Below are 24,937 nucleotides of genomic sequence, written 5' to 3'. Positions count from 1 at the left end.
AAGGGCGGGCATAGTTGGGCTCTCTTGAAAACCTATGACAGCCCTTTAATTCTATGAATTTTATGTCGCACTAGAAGATTATGGCAGTGGGGGTGCTGATGGGGGCTATGGACAGAGAAGAATTTCACCTAAAAGAAGGGACATCAGCAGAAGAAACACATTCTAATGAATGTAAACTATGTCCCTTTTGCTGATTTTTCTATTTATATTTTGGCTGCACTTCTTTAATCTTTTAAAGGTCTGGATTGATGAACGCAAATTTTTTTTTTGTCTTGTTTCTGGACTTTCTGCAACTTTACTTTGTGTCTTTAAAATCTAAACAATTAACTTCTCTTATTTGGTCCCTTTTTTTCTCTTAAGTATACAATTAAATGCGTTTTAATACAGTATATGATTGATAAGTTAAAAAAAAAAAAAAAAAGGTTATTGATCCTGCCGGAAATCTTCTCCGCTGATAACTTCCTGTCTAAAGAGAAAAACCTCCTCTTTCCTTCTACACCACTGAGAAAAAGTTCTTTCATTGATTTCACTACTTGTAACACAATTTGAAAAGGGGGGTCTGATCAGTCACAGCACTCTCTCCACCATTCATAAACCGTGTTACAGGCAATGTACTCAATAAAAAAACATCTCCCAATGGACCAGGAGGATGGGGCATGCCTCTCAGACACTCAGACCATGTGTACTACTGTTCTTTTTTCAAATTCTTTATTTTTCACACATTATATATTACACTGCACTTAGAGCATTTATCATTTCTTCATATCATCTCTTATACCTTATCACTTCCGCATATCCTCAAATTATATTGTCATTATACACTGTATGTTCGGTGCTACTCGATCCCGTCTACTCAATAATCAAATATGATTTCCTTTTCCCTTTTCCTAACCCTTTCCCCACCTCCCCCACCCTCTAAACCCACCAAGAGAAAAAAAAAAAGAGGATCCCCTTCCCTTTCCCATTCGATCAGACAGGGCCTACCTCACTTCTTCTCCCCTTCTATAAGCAAAGTGGGGGGCCCATATCTTCCAATATTTCTCATCCTGCTCTTTCAACATCAAAGTCAGATTCTCCATTTGTTGGATTTCTACAATTCTGACTTACCACTGTTCTCTAGTCGGCGGGACTGTGCTTTTCCACAGAGCCGGAATACAGGCCCTTGCTGCCGTGAGAAGATGTTTCAACAGTGAGTTTTTATATTTTTCCTTTTCATGGGGACATCAGTTAATAAAAATGCTGCCGGATTTTCCACAAGAGACAAATCTGTAATATCCTTAACCGTTTCCTCAACCATTTTCCAGAATCCCCTAATCTTTTCACATTCCCAAAAAATAAACAGCATTGTGCCCTCTGACTCCAGACAGCGCCAACATACACTTGAAACCTGTGGGAATATTTTATGCAGTACAGCTGGTGTTCTGTACCATCTGGTGAGGATTTTATATCCTCCCTCCTGATACCTACTTGCCACTGATGCTTTATGAGTAGATTTTAGAATCTTATCCTTCAGCCTTTGGGAGAACATAATCCCCAAGTCTCTTCCCAAGCTTAAATAAAATTAAGGTCTTGTGGTGCCTCCAATCCTGTTAGTATCTCATAGAAATATGACAGGGAGTGTCTCATACTTTCTCCGTCTAAACATATCTGCTCAAAACATGATAGTCTCCGTATCTCTGGGTATATTTTGATTTTCGTACGGATATATGCTCCTAAGTGCAACGTCCTAAAATAATCTAGGTCTGGTGTTACTTCTCCTTCTATCTCACCTCGTGTCATTAAACAATTACCCCTTGAGAAAAGTATGATCCTGTTTTTCCCCCTTCGTCTTATAGCCTCAAATCTCCGGTTCATTATGCCAGGTTGGAAGTCTGGCGTACCCAGCACCGGAGTCATGGGACTCGGGTACGTTGATATATTTGTCTTTTTAAAAATCTTATTAATTACTGAATATATCTTTGAAAACCATCTCAGCATTCCATCCCTCAGGCCAACATGTTGCAAAGTGGCCCTAAGAAATACTCAGTCAACTCTATCGAATGCTTTTTCCGCATCTGCTGATATAAGTATTAAGGGTTTCTGTTGTCTCTATGAAAAATAAATAGCATTCACTACTCTCTGCGTGTTCTCCCTCCTCTGCCTACCAGCCATAAACCCCACTTGATCTGGGTGTATCAATGAAAGAATATGTTCATCTAATCTGATAGCTAAAATCTTTGAAAAGATTTTTAGGTCAACATTTAACAAAGATATGGGCCGATAACTGGAACACTGAGATGGATCCTTACCCTCCTTCGGGATTACTGCTATATGTGCTAGCAATGTCTCAGCCGGTATCTTTTGTCCTTCGCGTAATGAGTTAAAGGCTAGACATGTGCACACTGAAATATTTCATTTCGGAATTTCGTTTTCGTCCGAAAAATAAATTTATTTAGTTACTCCCGAAATTTGTTTTTATTTATTTCGTTTTTCGTTAAAAATTGCATTCGTCCGAAAATCCAAATTAATTAAGGTCGAATCTGTCATTGAAGGCTTATGGTGTCTGTCGAGTGTTCAAAGAAGATTTGACGGAGCAGCTAAACTGTACGTGTACATTTCCGGTCGAATTTTCCGCCTACAAGCTAGCTGTAGTAGTATTCTAATGTTGTATGACTCGTAATAATTATATTTATTAATTATTTTACTAGTCAACCAACATTAGAATTTTTCTATAGTCTATGGGCGGATGCATTTGACCAGAAATGTATGATTGCAGCGTCGTACAGTTTAGCTGCTCCGTCGAATCTTCTTAGAACTTTTGACAGACACCATAAGCCAAAGATTAGATGTTTGTATGTTTTTCGTTGCTTTGTCGAATCTTCATCGTTCATGTTGAATGGTCTACTCTACCCCAACAGTCAGCTGACTTTCACATTCGTTTCTCAAACCCCAAGTGCAATGGCGGGCGCGGCATCCGACGTTGTGTCAGATATTGATATGGCATTATAATATAGAATCTATAATAATAAATCCCCCCTAACAACACGGGCAGCCTCTGAGGCTATCACAACACTAGCAACACTAGTATCACTATCAAGTTCACAACACTAACACTATAGCAGCAGATTATTATGAAAAAGTTAAGTTGAGCTGTAGCTTGCTTTACTATTGTTCTGCTGCTGTGCTTATGCTTAATTGCTAAATAATTCAGGTTCTCTGACAAACGGACCAACTAAGATTGACTGTCTTCTGAAATGATTCAGTGTGTGTCTCTCTCTGCTAGCAAATCGTAAGTGAAAGTAAGTTGGCTGTATGTGTGTGCTTAGTTCTAGCTATTTTACTGCCCCTCCTCTTTGGTTACAATCGGCCAATAACATTCATCATCATCATTATTTTTATTTTACTTCCCCCACCCAATTCCAGCAGCGATCTTTTCTCTCTATGTCGAATCTTTTCTCTCTATGTCGAATAATCTTGGACTAATAGAGGTAAGGTTAGGCACATTCGACCACAGGTTCGATAGACAGATTGTTATTGTCAGTGTCATGTCGAATCTCCTACTATATCGAACTGTTGTCGCAACGAAAACGAAAATAAAGCATTTGTTTATGTCGGATCTTGCGGTTTTCGTACTCTGCACTTTCGTTATCGTTTGTTAAAACGATAACAAAAATACCTGAAATTCGAATGAAAATGCATTTGGACGAAAACTAATGCACATGTCTATTAAAGGCCATTGTGAATCTTGGAGCCAGTTTCTCGGCAAAAAATGTATAATATGCCAGGGTGTACCCATCTGGGCCCGGTGCTTTCCCTAATTTTAAAAAATGTAACGCTCTCTTAAACTCTTTACTCTCTGTACTACTGTTCTCCCAGAAGATCCGAAGCTGTCAATCATTGCAGCGCTGGGAGTTTAGAAACAGGAAGAAGACAGGCACCCCTGCAGTGAATACTTCTCCAGGATGTTTTTGAGCTAAACTTCAGATTGAGCTCTAGTGTGACTATCTTCTGTTAAATTCCAAGAGATATAAAAGGTTAACAGTTGGGTCAGATCAAACTCACCTGTTCTTCTGTTAGAGGAACCAGTCAGAGTCAACATTTTGTGTTTTATATTGGAAATAAAAAAAAAAACTGGTACAGAAGAGTATCACAAATAATAAAGCAGTTCCAGTGGACACCTCATAGCAGCCAATTACATTTCAGTGGAATAGGCAGGACACATTTCTAAACATTATAATTATCACTTCAACCGCTATTAGAGTTAAATAGGCTGTGGACTGCAATATAACTAACTAAATCTTTCTTTATTCAGTTTAATCTTGTGTGTGATGACTCGTGGAAGCTGGACCTTTCCCAGTCAGTTGTGAACCTAGGATTCTGCCTTGGCTCTTTGTTTATCGGATACCTCGCAGATAGGTAAAGGTCTATGTGCAAAGACATCTGTTAAATATAATGTGAAAATAATACATCTCTTTTATATTTCAGGTCTTACTGTAACTGTTTCTGTTGTCCTCTATAGAAGTTACCTCCATTAATAACTCTAATTTGCTTCTGCAGATTTGGTCGCAAACCATGTCTTTTAGTTTCTCTTCTCATCACTGCTATTTTTGGTGTCCTTGTGGCATTTGCTCCAACGTATTCATGGCTGGTTACCTTTCGCTTTCTTCAGGGCTTAGTCAGCAAAGGCAGTTGGACGTCAGGATATATTTTAGGTAAGTTAAAAAAATGCAAATACAAGTCTGTTGTTTTGTAGCAGACACACTGCAATAAAAGAGGGAAGGGCTTTTTTTGTTCCTAATAATTAATTGCTAGGCCATATTTTTGGAAATTTTAAATCAAGTGGCATGCAGATGATGGAACTTAAATCGGGCTACAGTGGGATAAGTTAAATAATTTATTCCCTGCTCATAGTTCCAAATTGGACCTAGAAACTTAAATTTGGAACCCAATCCTGGTTGTACTCATAGTAAAACTACTCACGGTTACAAAATGGACATAAAAACTTAAATTAAAAACCTAATCTAGGTTGTACATACCTTTCAGTACATTAGCACCATGGACACTTTCTCTTCTGCATGCTGCATATGCAAGAGCATGAAAAGGCACATAGAGAAGCATCAAAAGATTTTGTAAAGGCATCTGAAAACCCACACTCGGTACATGCAATGGCTCTAAAGCTGACAAAACCTGTAGCAACTGTCATGAAATTTTTACCTGCTTTTGATAGTTGATACAAATGTGACGGAAACCTACTTTTGATCAAATGGCAATGTATGTATTAAAATGGATTTGGTAGAATTACTGAGAAAAAAAAAGGTTTGAAAACAGAATTTCCTTTAAGCAATCTAATGTGTTTGGGTTTTTTGCTGAATTCGGCATCAGGATTTTGTCAGGAACTTACCTGGGCTCTGCTCTCTGTGTCCAACTGTTGCACTTGCTGCTGATCCTTCTGTCCTCTCTGAGTCCCACTGTCTGCCTTCTGCCCACACAAAAAATCCTGAATCTGCTGGACAGAAGCTAAACGTGCAATGTGCATGAGGACTTTGTGTTTATTCTTTTTCCTGCTGTCATGCTTGGCTCACTTCACTCCAGATCTCTTTGCAGTATTGAAGTACACCTGCCCCATTTATCTCTTCAAGTGGGCTGTGCAATGTAAAGGGTGTACACTTGGAGAGCACAACTCCTGATTGCTCTAGACTGCTGTAAGCTTCCTAACGTTAACCCTGAGCATTACTCTGGCTTGAAATTCAATGCAAAAGCAATTATCCCTCAACAATACTGGCGGTAACTATTTGACATTGAACTTTTGGCCTTGCAAATGCTTGAGACTAATGCCAGGAGTTCAGGATGACCAAGCGGAGGAGATTTGGCAATGATTGGCTGTCTTTTTTGTGAAACTGAAAGTCCTCTGCTTTGTCATATTCTGGCCACTGGCAGTCGGGAATGGAAACAATCTGGTACTCTCTGTACTCTGTTTTTAAGCAGTGCAAGGGAAACATTACCTATCCAATAGACACCAGTTGTCTTCATAAAAAGGGCCTGTCACTGCTTGTCATTGCTTAAATTAATTTTAAAAAAGAAAATAAAATGTTTAAAAATAAGGCTTGATATGTTTGGCATCTAGTTACTCAACACAGTCTTTTTCCTTCATCAAATATAGAATGTTTGCAGGGGGAGAGGTTAAGTAATTTTTAAAGTGTAACATGCACATTGTAATATTTTGAGGAAAAAAATTCAAAATATTTTGCGTCTCTTTTTGGGGTAAATCTTAACGCTAAAAGGAAAAAAAACTATCAATGTCCCAGAGCCGGTGTCAAGTACCTGGTAGGAAGAGCCTGGTATGCAGAGGAAGGCTTCTCTTACTCATCTGACTCGGGGCCCCTGGTAGAGCAGACAGGTGGCGCAGGAGTGCAGAGTCACATGAGGTCCGGTAGTCGTGCTAGCTGCTGGGCTTCCAGTTGAGTGGTGTGCCAGATGACAGCGGATGCAGGTATGCTGTGGATGCAGCACAGCGGATGCAGGCAAGCTGTAGATACAGGACAGCGTATGCAGGTATGCTGTGGATTCAGGTCAGCGGTACCGGAGATACACAGGCTGGAAGCAGAATACTTGGGCAGGGTTGCACAAGCCAGATCATACACAGTGTGGTCAGATAAGGTACAGATGCGAAGACTGGAGAGTGGTCAAAGTTCAAGCCTGGGTCGATGCAAGTGGAGAGCAGGAATAGTCAAAGCAAGCTGGAATCAGATACAGGAAACAGGACACTCACGGGAACGCTGTAGACATGACAGCACTGGATCTGTGTACTGATCTGGTTTAAACAGCCCATTTGACGCCCTCAGCCGTCACAGGATGCGCCATGCGCGCTAATGCGCGCATTCGTATAACTATTCATATCTGGCGCATCTTTCCTAAGACAAGTTCAGGGAACAGGAGTTAGCCTGCGGGAAACATTTCTTCCTCTGGTAAGCCTTTCCTGACAGCCTGCTGTAGCGTTAAAACTGAAGTTTAAGTATGGCAATTTTTATGGCCTATTTACATTGGTCAAGATTGGACTAATAATTATGTATGTCCCATACCTATGGGATAACTGTGGAAGCTGAAAATCACTGTAGTAGGCACCACTACCACAGTGAACTAGCACATGTTGAAAGAACAACAGCATGTAATGTAATGTACTGTGAACTATCGGATATTTCGCTCCATAAGACGCACCTGACCATAGGACGCACCTAGGTTTTAGAGGAGGAAAACAAGAAAAAAAATATTCTGAACCAAATGGTGTACTAAAATATTTACCAGTTCCCATGAAATGCAGCCTGACCTGTGTCAAAGAAATGCAGCCCGACCATTGCCATAAATGCAGCCTGAATATTGCCATTAATGCAGCCTGAATATTGCCATTAATGCAGCCTGAATATTGCCATTAATGCAGCCTGAATATTGCCATTAATGCAGCCTGAATATTACCATTAATGCAGCCTGAATATTACCATTAATGCAGCCTGAATATTACCATAAATGCAGCCTGACCTATACCATTGCTCGGGCTGCTCTGTCTCCTCAGAGAACGTCAGGCTGGGAGATCGCCTGGCGCTCTTGGGGGCCTGGGATGCCTGTCTTCCATACCTAGCATTGCGATTGCGGCAGGGGGGCAATGCCGGTGGTGGGGGTGGGGGCAGTGCCAGCGACGGCGGGGTGGTGGTGCCGGCAGCAGCGGGGGGGGGTGCCTGTCGTATATTCGCACCATAAGACGCAGAGACATTTTCCCCCATATTTTTTGGGGAAAAAAGTGTGTCTTATGGTCCGAAAAATATGGTACATCATGGAGTGGCACCTTTAAAGGAACACAGAGTGGCAATCCACACATCTGGTGCATAGACTCAAGTGCAACAAGCTACATGACTAGCGATGAGACCTTCTTCACAAACATTGATTACAGTGCAAAAGATAAAGTTTTCCTAGCAAAAGGGAAAAGCATCACTGCAGAAGGTAAAGGCCAGGTCTTCCTGAACTGCATTACACCACAAGGCAGGCAGAGTATCCTTGTAAAAAACGTGTTGTATGTTCCAGAACTAGAAGGCAGCCTTCTATCAGTGAAAAGTCTTGCAAGCAACGGTCTCACAGTTAAGTTTCAGGGTGATGAATGCACAAGTCACAATAAGAAGTGATTCCTCGCAAAAGAAAAACTGGATGATCACCTATACAGGCTTATCACCACAGACCAGCAAGCCAATATAGTCTCTAATGACCTACACATCAAATGTATTCACTTATGGCACAGCGGCTTGGGCACAGAAGTCCAGAAGCTATACAGGACAATATAAAGAGAAGCTTATCAGAAGATTTGACAATAATGCCTTGCAAAGTGCTCCTGAAATGCAAGTGCTGTATTGAAGCAAAAGCCACACGTGCTCCCCTTCCACAGGCATCTCAAAGAAAAACCAACCACCCTCTGCAGCTCATACACAAGGACGTATGCGGTCCAATGAAAACTCCCACGTCAGGCGGGAACAGATATCTACTGATTTTCATTGATGATTTTTCCAGGTACACAACTACTTATCTGATGAAACACAAGAATGAAACATCAGAAACTTCAAGAGTTCATTGCCATGTCTAACAACAAATTCCAATGGAAACCAGGAATAATATGCAGTGACATGGGTGGAGAATAAATAAGCAAAGAAATGGCCTCATACCTGAAGAGACAAGGAATAGTACACCAGACAACCACATCATACACTCCTGAACAAAATGGTGTAGCAGAAAGGAAAAATCGCACTCTTATAGAAATGGCAAGATGCATGTTGTCGGATGCCAACCGACCTCACAAGTACTGGAGAGAAGCAGTCACGACTGCTACCAACTACAGAACACACTACCCTCAAGAGCCATTAAAAGTACTCCATTCAAAATGTGGCATGGATCAAAGCCTAGCATAGGGCACTTCAGAGTGTTTGGATGTAAAGCATATGCCTATATTCCAAGTGAAAAGCAATCCAAGCTGGAGAACAGAGCCATAGAAGACATTCTTGTAGGCTACAGCGAGCAAACTAAGGGTTACAGAATCCTACACCCAAAGACTGACAAAGTGACAATAATCTGTAGTGTTTATTTTGATGAAAGCCCATCACCAAAAACACCAATGCTTGAAAGCTGTGAAGTGAAAATGCCAAGCAAACCAGAAGAAAAGGTTGACCAAAGCAAACCTGTGCAGGAGTCAGAACAAGAGGTGGAACTTACAATGCCTAATTTAAGTTCCCCACCAGATCCTGCCGAACTGCCTGAAGTCAGAAGATCCACTTGGACTACAAAGGGGGTAACACCCCGCAAGCTGTCATAAACACACAGCATACTTGAACCAACATCCTGGGAAGACATAGAAAAACTGCCAAAACATGAAGCCAATAAATGGAGAAAGGCAGCAGAAGTCACTTCAGGAAAATAAAACCTGGACACTCACAGAGCTCCCTCCTAACTGCAAAACTATAGGAAGTAAGTGGACTTTCAAAGTAAAGTCATACACAGCAGGGAATATCCACAAATACAAAGCCAGACTAGTTGCTAAGGGTTACGCCCAGAAATTTAGTGAAGATTACGATGAAACATTTGCTCCTGTCGTAAAACACTCCACCATCAGAGCGTTTCTTAGCGTTGCAGCCGGAAAAGGCATGTAAGTGAAACACCTAGATATTAAAATTGCTTTCCTATATGGAGACATTAAGGAAGATCTCTACATGTAACAACCACCAGGGTTTGAGCAAGGAGACAACCTTGTGTGTAAACTTTGTAGGGAGATTTCAGCTTCTAAGACCACCCAGATAGGTTCAGGTAATGCAGGAAGACCTCCGTAGACCCCCAGGCCTGGAGATATCAATAAAGTGACACAGGAGACAGGTTTGCTTAGCCACTTAATGACATCTAATTATCAATTCTCAGACATTCAGTATTTATGTTATTTGAGGGATGGGAGGAGTTTTACTAACCTTATACATGTCATTGAAATGAAAATAGGTTCAGTTAATATTTAACTATTAGCTGGTGTTATAAGACAAAATCTTGCATCATTTTTACTATTAGAGTATTCTTAAACAGGTGTTGAAGGAGGCACTCATCTTATCAAGAACAAACATGAGCTAGGACAAACTTCACATTCTAGCTATATTAAAATGTATAGGTAACCTTGAGAAGGTTTTCTATAGATAACAGCTTAAAGATTATGTGGGTTTCAGTTGAAACTCAAATATGAGTTTTCTCAATTTTCCTGTGAAACATAAGATGGTTTCTTAGAATTAAAATGGAGTCCCTCATGATATGTGCTATGTTCTTTACAATCCCCTCTTTGAGACATTATTATATGGCTCACTATCTTTCACAGTTATGTAAATTTTCTTCTATCATAATACATACTCAGATAAATTCTATTCGCAGCAGCAGGATCAGGGGTTCGGGATGCCTTAACAATTATGCACATTATAAACTTATAACAGGCATATAGGAACAAAACAAAAAGAGTAATCATAATTATAGTTATGGCAGCACTCTTTATCCATGCCAAAATTCCTATCCCAGAACTTAGGTTTGCAAAAGGATCCCATGTCTTAGCAATGTTTCTAGCTTCATCTTGTAATTTGCTTACTTCTTTCCGGTGTTGTGCAATTATATCATAATAATCTGGTACCTCCATACTTGTGTTATGAAACCAGGTACAACACTCATAATCTTCTGTGTTTTCACATAACCCAGTTAAAGCAGCACTCATACTTTCTATGGCTAACTCGTGTAGTTCTAATTGTTTTCTAATTGCCCTAGTTTCTATATTTAATTTAGTAATATCATCAGAATTCTTTTCCATTATTTCATCAATGATTCCAGTGTAATTATTCAACCTTTTCATTAAGTCTATTCCCCACCCAGTCCATGAGGGGAACCAAGCCCATGTCATATCTTTTGTAAGAAATAACTCCCTTGTATTGCGGTGTTTGAGGGGGTACCTAGGATGTATGCTAGCATCAAGGAGGTGTCTTCCCTTGCTATCTCCTACTACGCCCATGATGGGGACTAGGGATGCAAGATAACACCATCCTTGGGGTTCGGTGGGGATCCAAGGGTGACAGATTTTTCCACAACAAATATAAATACTGTTTCCTAGAGCTAAGGATCGTTTGTTGAATATTGTCATCATTTCATCAGAAAAACTGGAAAAAGTTAAACTCGACAATAATTGTCCTACTGTGGAAGTGGAACTGGAGTTAAGAAAGTTTATTAGAGTGGTGTTTAGGGCAGGTTCTGAAGTATGAAAGAAAGGGCTTTCAATTGAAGTCATTGAAAAATTAATATTAGCTTGTTGGCAAACTTCAGCTCCGTTTGTGGAGTTTCCCAGCCTAAAACACCAGTCTGGGGAATGACTTCTACCAGTAATTTGGAAAGTAAGGGTATTATTTGAAAGTGTTCTTATGACTTCTGTAAGGACGACAGGAGGTGTGCCATTAAGGAGTGGGGTGAAGTTTAGAGGTACTGCCATTAAGGGGATTCTAGCAGTGCTAGGATGGAGTTTACTACATATCCAACATTTTTCAAATCCAGATTTCTGGGCGTAGCTATATTTAAACTTCAACAATAACATTTTATCTGTAAAACTTTCTGAGTTTTCATTTCTCTTGTGTCTGTCATGTGTATTATTCTGTTGTAGAGTGTTAGAGGCCCCACAAATACCCTTTATGAGTCCCAAATCTTCAGAATAATAAATACAGTTAGTTATCAGCCAAGTTGGCAGGAACACAATCAGGGCAGCCCAGCATAGGAGGCACAAGGCCTTCCCAGAAGTCCGTGGTGAAATAAGCGACGTCATCTTGTTCAGAGTCTTGACCACCTGCTTCACTCAGTGTTCGAGGATTTATATCATTTGCTTCACCTCTCTGTGCTTTATCTTTGCCTTGCTTCTTAGGGTCCTGGTTGACCTTCTTTACGCGACTTGCATGAATCCAGGCCTGTTGTCCTTCTACCAAAATAGCTGTGCGGGTGACTGCGATCACTGTGGTTGGGGGTCCGAAGGGAAACTCTTGTTTCTTGGTGCGGTTCAATCTCTGGACCACCACGGTGTCACCCACCTGGAAAGGGTGTGTAGGTTCCTGTGAAGAAGAAGGAGAGGTGCGAGCAACATTCCTTTCAACTTTATCCAAAGTTTCAATAAGTTTTTTTACATATTCTTCCTGAATAAGATCTAGGTCCCCTCTTTCTAACATAAGTGGCTGTCTGGCCCATGGGGTGGGGAATGGCCTACCCATTAAGACTTCAAAAGGAGAGTATCCTGTCTTTTTAGAGGGTGTCATTCTTACCTCGGCTAGTACAGCTGGTAGGACCTTCTTCCAATTTGCATACGTACCTCCAGTGGCCTTCCTGATCTTATCTTTAATGGTTCTGTTCATCCTTTCCACTATACCTGAACTCTGGGGGTGGTAAGGAATATGAAACTTCCATTCTATTTTCAGTGTTTTTACCAGGTCTTGACAAACTTTGGCCACAAATGCAGGACCATTGTCAGAGTTGATCTGTAGTGGGCAACCCCACCTTGGGATAATTTCTTGCATCAGAATCCTCACTACTGTTTGTGCATCTTCCTTTGTAGTTACAAACAATTCTATCCATCTTGAAAACATGTCCACTATTATTAGCAAATATTCCTGTCTTTTACCTAGTTTGGGCATGTGTGTAAAATCTATCTGCAGATGAGTGAATGGTGTAGATGAATATATCAGATGTTCGTGTTTTGCTTTGTGAGGGTTGCTAGGGTTATTCCGAATGCATGTGATGCATCTGGAAACATATGCCTTAACGAGAGAGGGAAGACCTGGAATGTAAAAATCCTTATCCAAAAGTTCACATGTGACTTTCCACCCTCTGTGACCTATCCCATGGTATTGTGAAATAAAAATGGGTGCACTGGCTACAGGGATACATGGTCTCCCCTCTTGGCAGACAAGATCAGTTTCTGGGTTTGTCTGCACACCTATTGAGTTCCATTGCTGGATGTCTTGTTCTGTGGCATATGCTTGGAGATCACGCAATGTTTGATCCAAAAGAGGAATTTCTGGTGAGAGTAATGGCATTTGTATGTTTGCAGGCTGTGTGGATGCTGCTTCTCTTGCTGCTTTGACAGCTAAGGCGTTGCCTTTGGCTATGTCATCCTGTTGCCCTGTATGTGCCCTACAGTGTAGTATAGCTATGGACCTTGGTAATTGTATAGCTTCTAACAGACTTGTGACAAGCGTGGAATGTGAGATGGATTTACCGTCTGCTGCTATATAGCCCCGCCTTTTCCATATGACTCCAAAATCATGCGCAACACCGTACACGTACTTGGAGTCTGTGTAAATGTTTACATCCTGCCCTTCAAAAAGCTGACAAGCTCGAGTAAGGGCTATAAGTTCTGCAGCTTGTGCTGATTGGAATGGGACAGGGTTTGCTTCCAGTATTTTATCAGGCAGCTGAACAACAGCATACCCTGCATGGTATGTGTTATCATTTGGTCTTGAACAAGACCCATCCACAAAGACATTCTGTGCTCCAGGGAGAGCAGTTGAAGACATGTCTGGTCTCGGGGATGTGTCTTGGTGGATGAGGTCCATGCATTCATGTTGAGGCACTACCTCATCTTCTTCACCTTTCAAGCCTAGCAAGGCATTCAGGATTGGAGCTGGGCCAGAAGTGGGAGAGGCATATTTTATCTCAAGTTTTGGGTTAGAAAGTAAAATTACTTCATAACCGCTCAGCCTCTGGGCTGACATATGCTGGGTATGGATGTTCTTTAGTAGAATGGATACATTGTGAGTGGTGTGTAGTGTGGTGGCATGTCCTAGAGTGAATGATGTAGCCATTTCCACCACCATCGCACAGGATGCCAGAGCTCTGAGACACGCCGGCATTCCCTGTACTGGCATCGGCACAACTTTTGAAAAAAACGCAATTGGGCGGAGTTTCCCCCCATGCTCCTGAGCCAGGACCCCCGCCATTGTTTTACAGTTGTCCCTTGCAAACAAGTGAAACATTTTACCATATTCAGGTAGTCCAAGTCCAGGAGATGTGACCATTGCAGTTTTAAGATACACAAAAGCATTGTACATTTCATCATCCCATTTCACACAATCTGGCATGTCAGTACCTGTGGCTTGCCTCAGGAGATTATCATAGTAGGAACAATCAGGTATCCATTGGCGGCAGTAACCAATCATTCCAAGAAAGGATAGCATGTCCTTCTTAGTAAGTGGGCGGGGCAGACCCACGAGAGCCGCAGCTCTCTTGTGACTGATTTTCCTTTCTCCTTTGGAGAGTACAAAACCAAGGTATTCAACAGTTTCCTGACACCATTGTAGCTTTTTCTTAGAAACCTTGTGACCATTGTCTGCTAACCAATGTAACAGATCTAAACCATCATTTTTACATGCTTTCTGGCTTGGACTACACAACAACAAATCATCAACATATTGGAGTAGGACAGAACCATGGCGGGGTGTCCAAGACCGCAGGGTTGCCTGGAGGGCCACTGTGTACACTACAGGGGAGTCTACATAGCCCTGAGGTAATCTACACCACGTCATCTGTCGGTTTCTGAAATTGAATGCAAAGATAGGCTGTGTCTCTTCGTCAACAGAAACTGAAAAAAATGCATTACAAAGGTCAATGACCGAAAAATACTCTGCATCGCATGGTATGGAGGTTAAGAGTGATGGCACATCAGGCACTATGGGAGCGATGGGTATCACTAGGTTGTTTATAGCTCTGAGGTCTTGTACAAACCTGTAAGAGCCGTCTGGCTTCATTACTGGGTTAATGGGGGTGTTGTAGGGTGACAGTGTCTCTTTAAGGATTCCTAGCTGCAGGAACCTTTCCACCATTGGGGCCACTCCTTCCTCGTTTTCTTTTGAAATGGGGTATTGTTTGTGATAAACCGGCTGTGCCCATGATTTTAAAGCTGCCTTGTATGGGGTACAAGAAATAAGACCTACATCCAAGGAGCTCTTTGACCATACCGGATCATCTGGTGGAGGGAGATCACTATCCTCAGTGTAATATATTGGTATTACCTTGGAGTGTACGAAGACCCCTCCTTCAGTAATAATTTTCAGTGTTATACCCAATCTTCCCATCAAATCTCTACCCAAGAGATTCACAGGACAATTTGGTATAATCCTGAAACAATGATGCAAGACTGTTGCACCTCCCCTTTCAACATCACTTACTGGTAAAGGTGGTGTTTTGTATGTTTTGGTAAGTATCCCATTAATTCCCATAGAAGGTTCAGCAATTTTAGTCTCACCTCTGTAGTAGTCCTCACTGAGGGTGCTCCGAGTTGCCCCTGAATCAGTTAAAAATGGAACAGGCCTATTTTTGATATATAGGGTCACAATTGGTTGTTCATTGTAAGAGTGTGAGATCAAAGGAAATGCTGGGATACTACCTTCCGGGCAGCTTCATTTCAGTTGCTGTTGATTCCACTGTATAGGGAATCGGGGACCCTGTTGCTTTGGGGCAACTTGATTCGGTTGGCTAGATTGGGGTCCCTGTGTACGCATTTGATCTTGATCTTGAGTATTTGGGTTATTCCATTCATAAGGACATTGATTTCTCCAGTGACCCTCTTGTCCACAGTTAAAACAACATGTGCGGGACTGCTGGGGTGGTCTGGAAAAACCATGCCCTCTCCCTTTTGTTCTTCCTCTTCCTCTGCCTCTGTTTCCACTGCCCCATTGTCCACCATTATCTTGGGGAGGCTGAGTTCGCACTCCACCCTGATAAAGGCTACTCACTGCTTTCTCTTTTATTACATCAAAACACCCTGCTGCTTCTTTCTGTATTAAGGTTTCCTGAAATTGGTCAATCGTCTGTGTGGTCCATTCAGATATCATCTGTTTCACCACCAAGGCGAACTGGGGTTTTAGATTATTCATAAAAGTTTGAATAAACAAAGCTCCCACATCAGTAGTTGTAGCTAATCCAGCTTCTGTTGTCCAATTTTCATGAAACCTTTTCCAGAATTCAACTACAGTTTCTCCTGACTTTTGTTTGCATGCTATGGCAGTAGGGAGGGAACTTTTATTTTTAAATACTCTCATCATTTCAGTCTCTAATTCTGTCCACATGGTGTCCCTACCTGGTACTGTGTTTAGCCCATATGCTCCCGCGTTTCCAGTGTCAATAGTGTTTATACTTGGAACATTTGCCCAGCTCCAGGAACTGGTGTGTCCTATGATACCATCAATGATAAGACGCATGTCTTCCTGTGTGTAATTTCTACCCTTACAGGCCTTTTTTAAGTAAGTTAAAGTGCCACCTGCAGAGGCGGTGGGTTTGGGGCAATGTTTTACTATCCTGTCAATGTCCTCAATGTCTATTACCTTTTTTAATAATTCATTTCCAATGGTCATGAAAGGTGCTTGAAGGCTAGTGTTACTATATACAGTTCCACTCTTTGTTTTAGGGGGACTAAGTATTCTATCCCCTTTAACGTCTTCTTCCTCCTGCTCTTGGCCAGGTGGTGAAACTACCCCTCCTATAGCTCCCTGATCATCTTCTGGTTCACCTACCTCGACTCGGGCCCTCTGTGGGTGCTGTCTATCTTGTTGTGGAGCGGGAGGGATCTGCTGTTGTGGTTGTGGAGCGGGGGGGACCTGCCGTTGTCTGGTTGCATAATGTCCAGCCAGAAGATCAATATCTTCCTTTCTTAAACTCGGATAGACATGTACATATGCAGGTGGAGGATGACTGACTATTGGCAGGGGTGGGGCTATTGGGTCAGGGACAAATCTCTTTTTATCGGCTTCTTCTCTATGTTTCTGGTCATAATCTTCCTTACTTAAACATTTGGTGGGCTTTTTCTGTTTCTTATTATCCCTCTGAAACCAATATGGGGCGTATTTTAACCAGTTCTCTCCTCCCTTTTCCATATAATCCATATCCCATTGAGGATCCCCGGGGTACCAAGGGAAAGCTCTCTTATCTCCTAAACACAATCCTTTTATCATATCTATGTGAAATTCGTCATTAGCGCCATCCCGGGGAAAAGGGTCTACACTGTGTATGGCTTCAGTCCATCCCGCTAAATTTGAAACCCATGGGACTATGAATTCATAATTAGTACCACAAATTCTGGCTACAAAATCCTTACACGTTTCTCCTGGATTGGGAAGAGGGGGAGGATCTTCTTTACCTTGTTTCTGACCCATATTGACAGTGGGAGCCGACTGTTCTTACCACCCAGTCTTCTGACCCACACACACACGACAGATTATCTTATAACTTCTAATGCGATAGATAAGAAAAAGCAAAGGATTTTGGGGTCACCGGAGTCTATTTCCTCATTAACCACTTCATATCCCTTCCCAAAAGGAATGTCTCTATATATGTGTATGCAATACTGCTTATCTTTGTGGGTTTCCCAAAAACCCTCCAATATTAACCTCTGGCGTGGTTCTTATCCCCTACTAATTTACGGGTCTAAAAAGCTTTAATCAGAGCTGAGGCAAGAAATATTTCGTCAATAAAGACAAAATAAAGACTTACCTTCAGATGATTTTTGGCTTTTTTTCCCGGCGAGCCCCCAGATCTGTAGGGAGATTTCAGCTTCTAAGACCACCCAGATAGGTTCAGGTAATGCAGGAAGACCTCCGTAGACCCCCAGGCCTGGAGATATCAATAAAGTGACACAGGAGACAGGTTTGCTTAGCCACTTAATGACATCTAATTATCAATTCTCAGACATTCAGTATTTATGTTATTTGAGGGATGGGAGGAGTTTTACTAACCTTATACATGTCATTGAAATGAAAATAGGTTCAGTTAATATTTAACTATTAGCTGGTGTTATAAGACAAAATCTTGCATCATTTTTACTATTAGAGTATTCTTAAACAGGTGTTGAAGGAGGCACTCATCTTATCAAGAACAAACATGAGCTAGGACAAACTTCACATTCTAGCTATATTAAAATGTATAGGTAACCTTGAGAAGGTTTTCTATAGATAACAGCTTAAAGATTATGTGGGTTTCAGTTGAAACTCAAATATGAGTTTTCTCAATTTTCCTGTGAAACATAAGATGGTTTCTTAGAATTAAAATGGAGTCCCTCATGATATGTGCTATGTTCTTTACAAACTTCAGAAGAGCACCTACGGTCTTAAGCAATCTGCAAGGATGTGGAATGAGAAACTGAATGAAGTACTTACCAGAGAGGGATTCGCAAGAAGTAAAGCAGACCCCTGTCTCTACTCTAGGAATCAAGAAGACAGATGGATATACAGTCAGGTCCATAAATATTGGGACATCGACACAATTCTAATCTTTTTGGCTCTATACACCACCACAAGGGATTTGAAATGAAACGAACAAGATGTACTTTAACTGCAGACATTTAGCTTTAATTTGAGGGTATTTACATCCAAATCAGGTGAACGATGTAAGAATTACAACAGTTTGTATATGTGCCTTCCACTTTTTAAGGGACCAAAAGTAATGGGACAGATTAACAATCATCCATCAAACTTTTCACTTTTTAATACTTGGTTGCAAATCCTTTGCAGTCAATTACAGCCTGAAGTCTGGAACGCAATGACATCACCAGACGCTGGGTTTCATCCCTGGTGATGCTCTGCCAGGCCTATACTGCAACTGCCTTCAGATCCTGCTTGTTCTTGGGGCATTTTCCCTTCAGTTTTGTCTTCAGCAAGTGAAATGCATGCTCAATCGGATTCAGGTCAGGTGATTGACTTGGCCATTGCATAACATTCCACTTGTTTCCCTTAAAAAACTCTTTGGTTGCTTTCGCAGCATGCTTCGGGTCATTGTCCATCTGCACTGTGAAGCGCCGTCCAATGAGTTCTGAAGCATTTTGCTGAATATAAGCAGATAATATTTCTCGAAACACTTCAGAATTCATCCTGCTGCTTTTGTCAGCAGTCCCATCATCAATAAATACAAGAGAACCAGTTCCATTGGCAGCCATGCATGCCCACGCCATGACACTACCACCACCATGCTTCACTGACGAGTTGGTATGCTTTGGATCATGAGCAGTTCCTTTCCTTCTCCATACTCTTCTCTTCCCATCACTCTGGTACAAGTTGATCTTGGTCTCATCTGTCCATAGGATTTTGTTCCAGAATAGCACACTTGAAATGAACTCTGGACCTTTTATCTGCTCCTTGTAAATGGGATAATGAGGGAATAACACACACCTGGACATGGAACAGCTGAGCAGCCAATTGTCCCATTACTTTTGGTCCCTTAAAAAGTGGGAGGCACATATACAAACTGTTGTAATTCCTACATTGTTCACCTGATTTGGATGTAAATACGCTCAAATTAAAGCTGAAAGTCTGCAGTTAAAGCACATCTTGTTTGTTTCATTTCAAATCCATTGTGGTGGTGTATAGAGCCAAACAGATTAGAATTGTGTCAATGTCCCAATATTTATGGACCTGACTGTACATCCTTATCTATGTTGATAACATTATAACCTGTTTTCAGCAAGAGGGGGATTATAATCAGATAGTTCACAAGCTGAAAGAACATTTTGAAATCAAAGAGCTAGGGAACATTAGCTACTATCTGGGAATCCAAAGAGAGAGAGGGAAGAAGATGAAAGTTATCTTCTCAACCAATCTCAGAAAATCTCTGAAATCTTGGAACAATTCCATATGCAAGATGCAAAGGAAGTGAAAACTCCTATGGAACCAGTCTATCAAAAGAGCAATGAAGAAGAAAACTTGCTACCCAACAATGACATGTATTGTAGAGCAATCGGTAAGCTGCTATATCTTGCCACTGGGACAAGACCAGACATAGCCGCAGCAGTGGGCATACTATGCAGGAAAGTCGCAGCTCCCTGTCAGCGTGACTGGAACACAATAAAAAGAGTGATGCAGTACCTCAAAGGAACAATTCAGATGAAGTTACGGTTACCAGCAACATCTCATCCAAAACTGGTCGGATATGTGGATGCTGATTGGGCGGGGGACTGCATAGACCACAAATCCACAAGTGGATCCATCTTCCAGTATGGAGAAGGAGCCAAAAAAGGTTTAGTCAAAAGCAACTGTCGCTCTATCTTCAACTGAAGCAGAATACATTGCAGCAGCACACATATGTCAAGAAGTGATATGGATTTGTCAACTTTTTGACCAGGGATACAACCAGGGATATATAAAGCTTACACAATCAGAAAGGGACAATCCTAGAACCAAACACATAGAAGTCAAGTATCACCTACTGAGGGTCAATCAAGAGCAAGGTGTTATTGACATTCAATACTGCCCATCGGAGAAGATGACTGCCGATGCACTCACCAAGCCTTTGTTGAAGGAACACCATAGTTATTTCCAGAAGAAGTTGAATGTAATTTGTCAAAGCACATGCTGTTGAGAAGGGGTGTTGAAAGAACAACAGCATTTAATGTAAATTACTCTGAACTATCTACTGTATGCATTATACCTATCTATCTAGCAGGTGGCACTGCAATGTTATAGTGTGCATACATTCTATGGTAATGTAATCAAAGTTCGTTCCTTATTGTGTTATATGAACTTGTTTGTTAATCAGTTTCTGTCTCCATGATAAAATATATGTTCTGCTTTTGCTCCATGAAAGCAAAGCTATTGCTATAAACAAAAAGCTTACAGCGCATGATTTCAATACTCTGCACAACAGCACAGGCACTCTCAGAATGGCACTTGTAAAGCTAGCAGCATTCACTGTAGCAGCGATATGCAAAAATTACCATACCTAAATTCCAGCTCTAAACTATGTTGCACATGTCTGATATCTTATATCTATAATGTATCTTGTATCCTTGTTTAAGTCTCTGTCCAATTCACACCTGAGAAATTTGAAGTGAATTTCCCAAAGTGGTTCTGTCACGTACCTTGTGACAGAGCTTGACGTGTAGAAGGAGGCCTCTCATACAGCCCCAGCTCTGAGACCACTGATGTTGCAACAGTGGCCGTGAGAGCATGGCGAGGTATGAGTGCCTTTAAGATGTTCCGTCAGCCGCAGCAGCAGATAACAGGTGCGTCGCCAGGAGCAGGTCAGATCACTGGAACAGTGGATGGCAGCAGACCCAGGACCGGGCAGACAGCAGGTGGCAGATGCTTGATGGGCAGCTAGCAGGTGGCCGGTCAGATACAGGCATGGGTGGCAGTCAGAGAATGGTCAGGGTACAAGCAGGAGCCGGAAATGTAGAATTAGGCAGATGAACAGGAGACAGAGCAAATCCAGGGATGGGTCAAGATCAGGACAGAAACGTTCAAGCAAGGTCAAAGCAAGCCAGGTCAATACCAGGAGTCAATACAGGAACGGATGCAGGAACACAGGTAACAACCCCAGATCAAACAGCACTGGCTAATACTAGCACTGCTGCAGTTTAAAAAGTGTCATTGGCGCCAACATTAGCAGTGGGCACACGCATGCGCATTGATATTCACACACAGTTATGCACAGGATAACAGGCACCCACACATCTACGTCTGTGCACATGTGGACGTCTGGAGGCTTCAACTGTACTAGTGCTAGTACCTTCCTGACAGGTTTAATGCTCAACATTACCATTATATTCAATGGTGTCCAAAAAAGTACATCCTATTCTTGAAGTGTTTATAGTTCCTGTTTCTGTATTCTTGCCTCTTAACCCTGATCTGCTGGACTATCTAAATTTGACCACCTGCATGGCCTGACTTCACTAGAAGGCTGTCAGGTTAGGAAGTAGATAGCAGGTAACACAGTTAAGATGTGCTGATTGTGCAGAAAGTTCAGTAAACAAGAGCACATACCGTGAACCGGACTGTAAGCAGAAGAGTCTGGCTGGTAGTTGTAGTGCACCGCTGCAGTTGTAGGTTAAACAGCAAGACAATGGTAGCAGGAGTAGGTCAGGATGGCCAAGTAGTCTAGAGAAGCTGGGTCGCACACATGTAGATCAGATTTCAAACGTCACTGAATCAGAGGAAGGGCAGGGTCAGAACAAGCCAAGTCATGCACAATTCAGTCAGAGCTCAAGAGGTACCAAATCAGCTGTGTGAACGAGCAGGATCACAGCAAGTCATATACACTATAATCAAAGAAAATATCATCTGGGTCAAGCAGGAGCACACGAAGGTACAGTATCTCACAAACGTGAGTACACCCCTCACATTTTTGTAAATATTTTATTATATCTTTTCATGTGACAAAACTGAAGAAATGACACTTTGCTACAATGTAAAGTAGTGAGTGTACAGCTTGTATAATAGTGTAAATTTGCTGTCCCCTCAAAATAACTCACGCAGCCATTAATGTCTGAACCACTGGCAACAAAAGTGAGTACACCCCTAAGTGAAAATATGCAAATTGGGCCCAAAGTGTCAATATTTTGTGTGGCCACCATTATTTTCCAGCACTGCCTTAACTCTCTTGGGCATGGAGTTCATCAGAGCTTCCCAGGTTGACTCCTCTTTCACATCTCCATAACAACATCACGGAGCTGTTGGATGTTAGAGACCTTGTGCTCCTCCACCTTCCGTTTGAGGATGCTCCACAGATGCTCAATAGGGTTTAGGTCTGGAGACATGCTTGGCCAGTCCATCATCTTTATCCTCAGTCTCTTTAGCAAGGCAGTGGTCGTCTTGGAGGTGTGTTCGGGGTCGTTATCATGTTGGAATACTGCCCTGCGGCCAAGTCTCCGAAGGGTGGGGATCATGCTCTGCATGTTTCACTAGGGGCGTACTTTTGTTGCCAGCGGTTTAGACATTAATGGCTGTGTTGAGTTATTTTGAGGGGACAGCAAATTTACACTGTTACACAAGCTGTACACTCACTACTTTACATTATAGCAAAGTGTCATTTCTTCAGTGTTGTCGCATGAAAAGATATAATAAAATATTTACAAAAATGTGAGGGATGTACTCACTTTTATGAGATACTGTAGCTACGCTATCAAAAGCGCTGGTGGTGTGTGAAACAGGTGCTTTGAAAGAAAAGTATGGGAATCATAAAAAAAAAATAAAAAAAAAAATCATAGTCACCTAGATGGCTGCAGCACTGATCCCAGCTGCAGCTTCCCCCCACTGTCTCTAAGACCGGGTACTAAGTGATCAAACACTGTTGATCGCTCAGCTCTCAGTCCTCAACCTGCAGAAAGCTGGTGACTGCTAGTCACCGCCTCTCTGCTCACTTCCCCTCCAGCCCTCACTGGAGCAGTGTGCTATGGAGGAGGCGGGAGAAGCTGGCTCAGGCTCTCAGCAGCTTGCTGAGAGGGTAAGCTAGCTGAAGGCCCAGGCTTTTTGGGGCGGATTGCCACCATGTGCTTGGGATCTTTTCTGAGCCTGGATTGGGTCTGTGACATCAGCCGACAGAGTACTTTAGCCTGCTGTCGACTGCAACTACTGCACTCCTGTGACCCCAGGAGAAATATAGCCAAAAAAGCTTTGTCTGTACTTCTCCTTTAAATATGGGCATCAAGGAGCTGGCCTATAACTGCTGTTGTCAGGCAAGGTTGTCTTAGGTGAGCTCATCCTTAAAGGGCCAGTCCGAGTACTAGTACTGACAAATGCCTCCTGCCCTGACCTTGGCTTGATTAACGACTATGTCCCTGCTCAACCCTTTGGCTTAGACGCTTGACTCTTGTTACCCACAGCACCTTAGCTTGGCCTTGGTTACCCAATCCTTAGCTCACCTTCATTGGGGACAGTCTGATAATCTGTTGCTTCCTGTTCTGGCTCTTAGGTCCCAAACACCAGGAACACAGATAAAATGTCTTCAAATGGTGAATGCTAGGTAAAGCAGACCTCAACAGCGACCCTTTACTGATGTCTTCAACTTCTTTGCTCTGCAAATATTCAAAAATAGTGTATTATTATTTTTTTTTTTTTTCGATTTGTTGGAAAATGTAATTGAAGTTTGAATTTCCATGCATTTGGCCTGCTATACTAGGCTACATAGCAAAAGAGATAACCACCAAGCCCCCTTTCTAGTGGAGAGTAAGTTGTTAGACAACAGAGAACAATGTATGTTTTTTAAAAAAAAAGAATTGTAAGGGCTTTCTGTTGTGAAAATGCAGCAATTATAAGACTTTCAAAAAGAACTAGAATACATGAAAAAAAAAACCTTTTACTTATTTAATCTAAAACAATATATGTAAATAAAACTACTGCCAATAGATTCTAACATAAAACTCGATCACAATGCTTCTTTTAGAGAAACTTCCATATAGTTATTGTGCTAAAAATACTAAGTAGCATTTTTAAATGTGGTATAATATTTTTTCAATTTAAACATATATAAATCCAGATAATAAAGACCCAGCCTTTTCTGATACTTTTTGTTTATATGTAAAAATCTACTTTTTTGCTAAGAACACCCAAACATTATGTATATTTTTTTGCGGAGGCCTTAGAGAATAAAATGGTGGGTTTTGCAATTTGTTTTACGTCACACGGTTAGTTGCGCAGTGTTTTTTCGAACGCAAATGTTTTGGGAAAAATGCACTTTAATGAATTTTAATGCACACAACACGCTGACATAAAAAAGAAACTAAATTATTCAAGAAAGCCGCTCGCAAAAACAGTCAGATATACTGTATGGTAAAATAAAACAAAAATAATACAGAGCTTATAAATTGACAAAATAAGTCCATAAAAAAAGTGAATGTCAGGTCACCTGTATCCGATTGACAGATGCACCTCGTTGGGGTCAGGTGTGCACCGCTATGATAGTGGACCCTAAGGCTGACTGCTGCAGATGGAACTCGGGGTGGTTCAGGAAGGCAGGTCCCCTGGAGCACCAACACGGATCCCACAGTGAGTTAGAGCATAGATTCCCCAGGGCACGGAGTCTAAGAGCCAGTTGGTGTTCACCAGAGCCTCTAGTGGTGAGGATGGACTGGGCTGCAACTGGCTCCAGGTCGCGGCCCCCAGGGTCTCCCAGCTCACGCTCA

The 24,937-nt window shown here is 41.8% G+C and overlaps 1 protein-coding gene across 2 annotated transcripts in view; it reads left to right on the top strand.

The window, feature by feature from the left end:
* The window catches only part of LOC141140614 (solute carrier family 22 member 2-like), a 101,012-nt gene that overhangs the window by 3,285 nt on the left and 72,790 nt on the right, over positions 1–24,937 (top strand). For both annotated transcript variants that reach the window (XM_073627993.1, XM_073627994.1), the window contains exons 2-3: positions 4,292–4,395; positions 4,537–4,691. In XM_073627993.1, the coding sequence (XP_073484094.1) occupies positions 4,292–4,395; positions 4,537–4,691 (259 nt within the window). The remainder of the gene's footprint in view (positions 1–4,291; positions 4,396–4,536; positions 4,692–24,937) is intronic.

This window comes from Aquarana catesbeiana, linkage group LG04, assembly GCF_042186555.1.
Source record: "Aquarana catesbeiana isolate 2022-GZ linkage group LG04, ASM4218655v1, whole genome shotgun sequence".
In the NCBI taxonomy this organism is placed as follows: domain Eukaryota; kingdom Metazoa; phylum Chordata; class Amphibia; order Anura; family Ranidae; genus Aquarana; species Aquarana catesbeiana.
The sequence above is the reverse complement of the archived record's forward strand: the minus strand, read 5'-3'. Positions and strand labels throughout refer to the sequence as shown.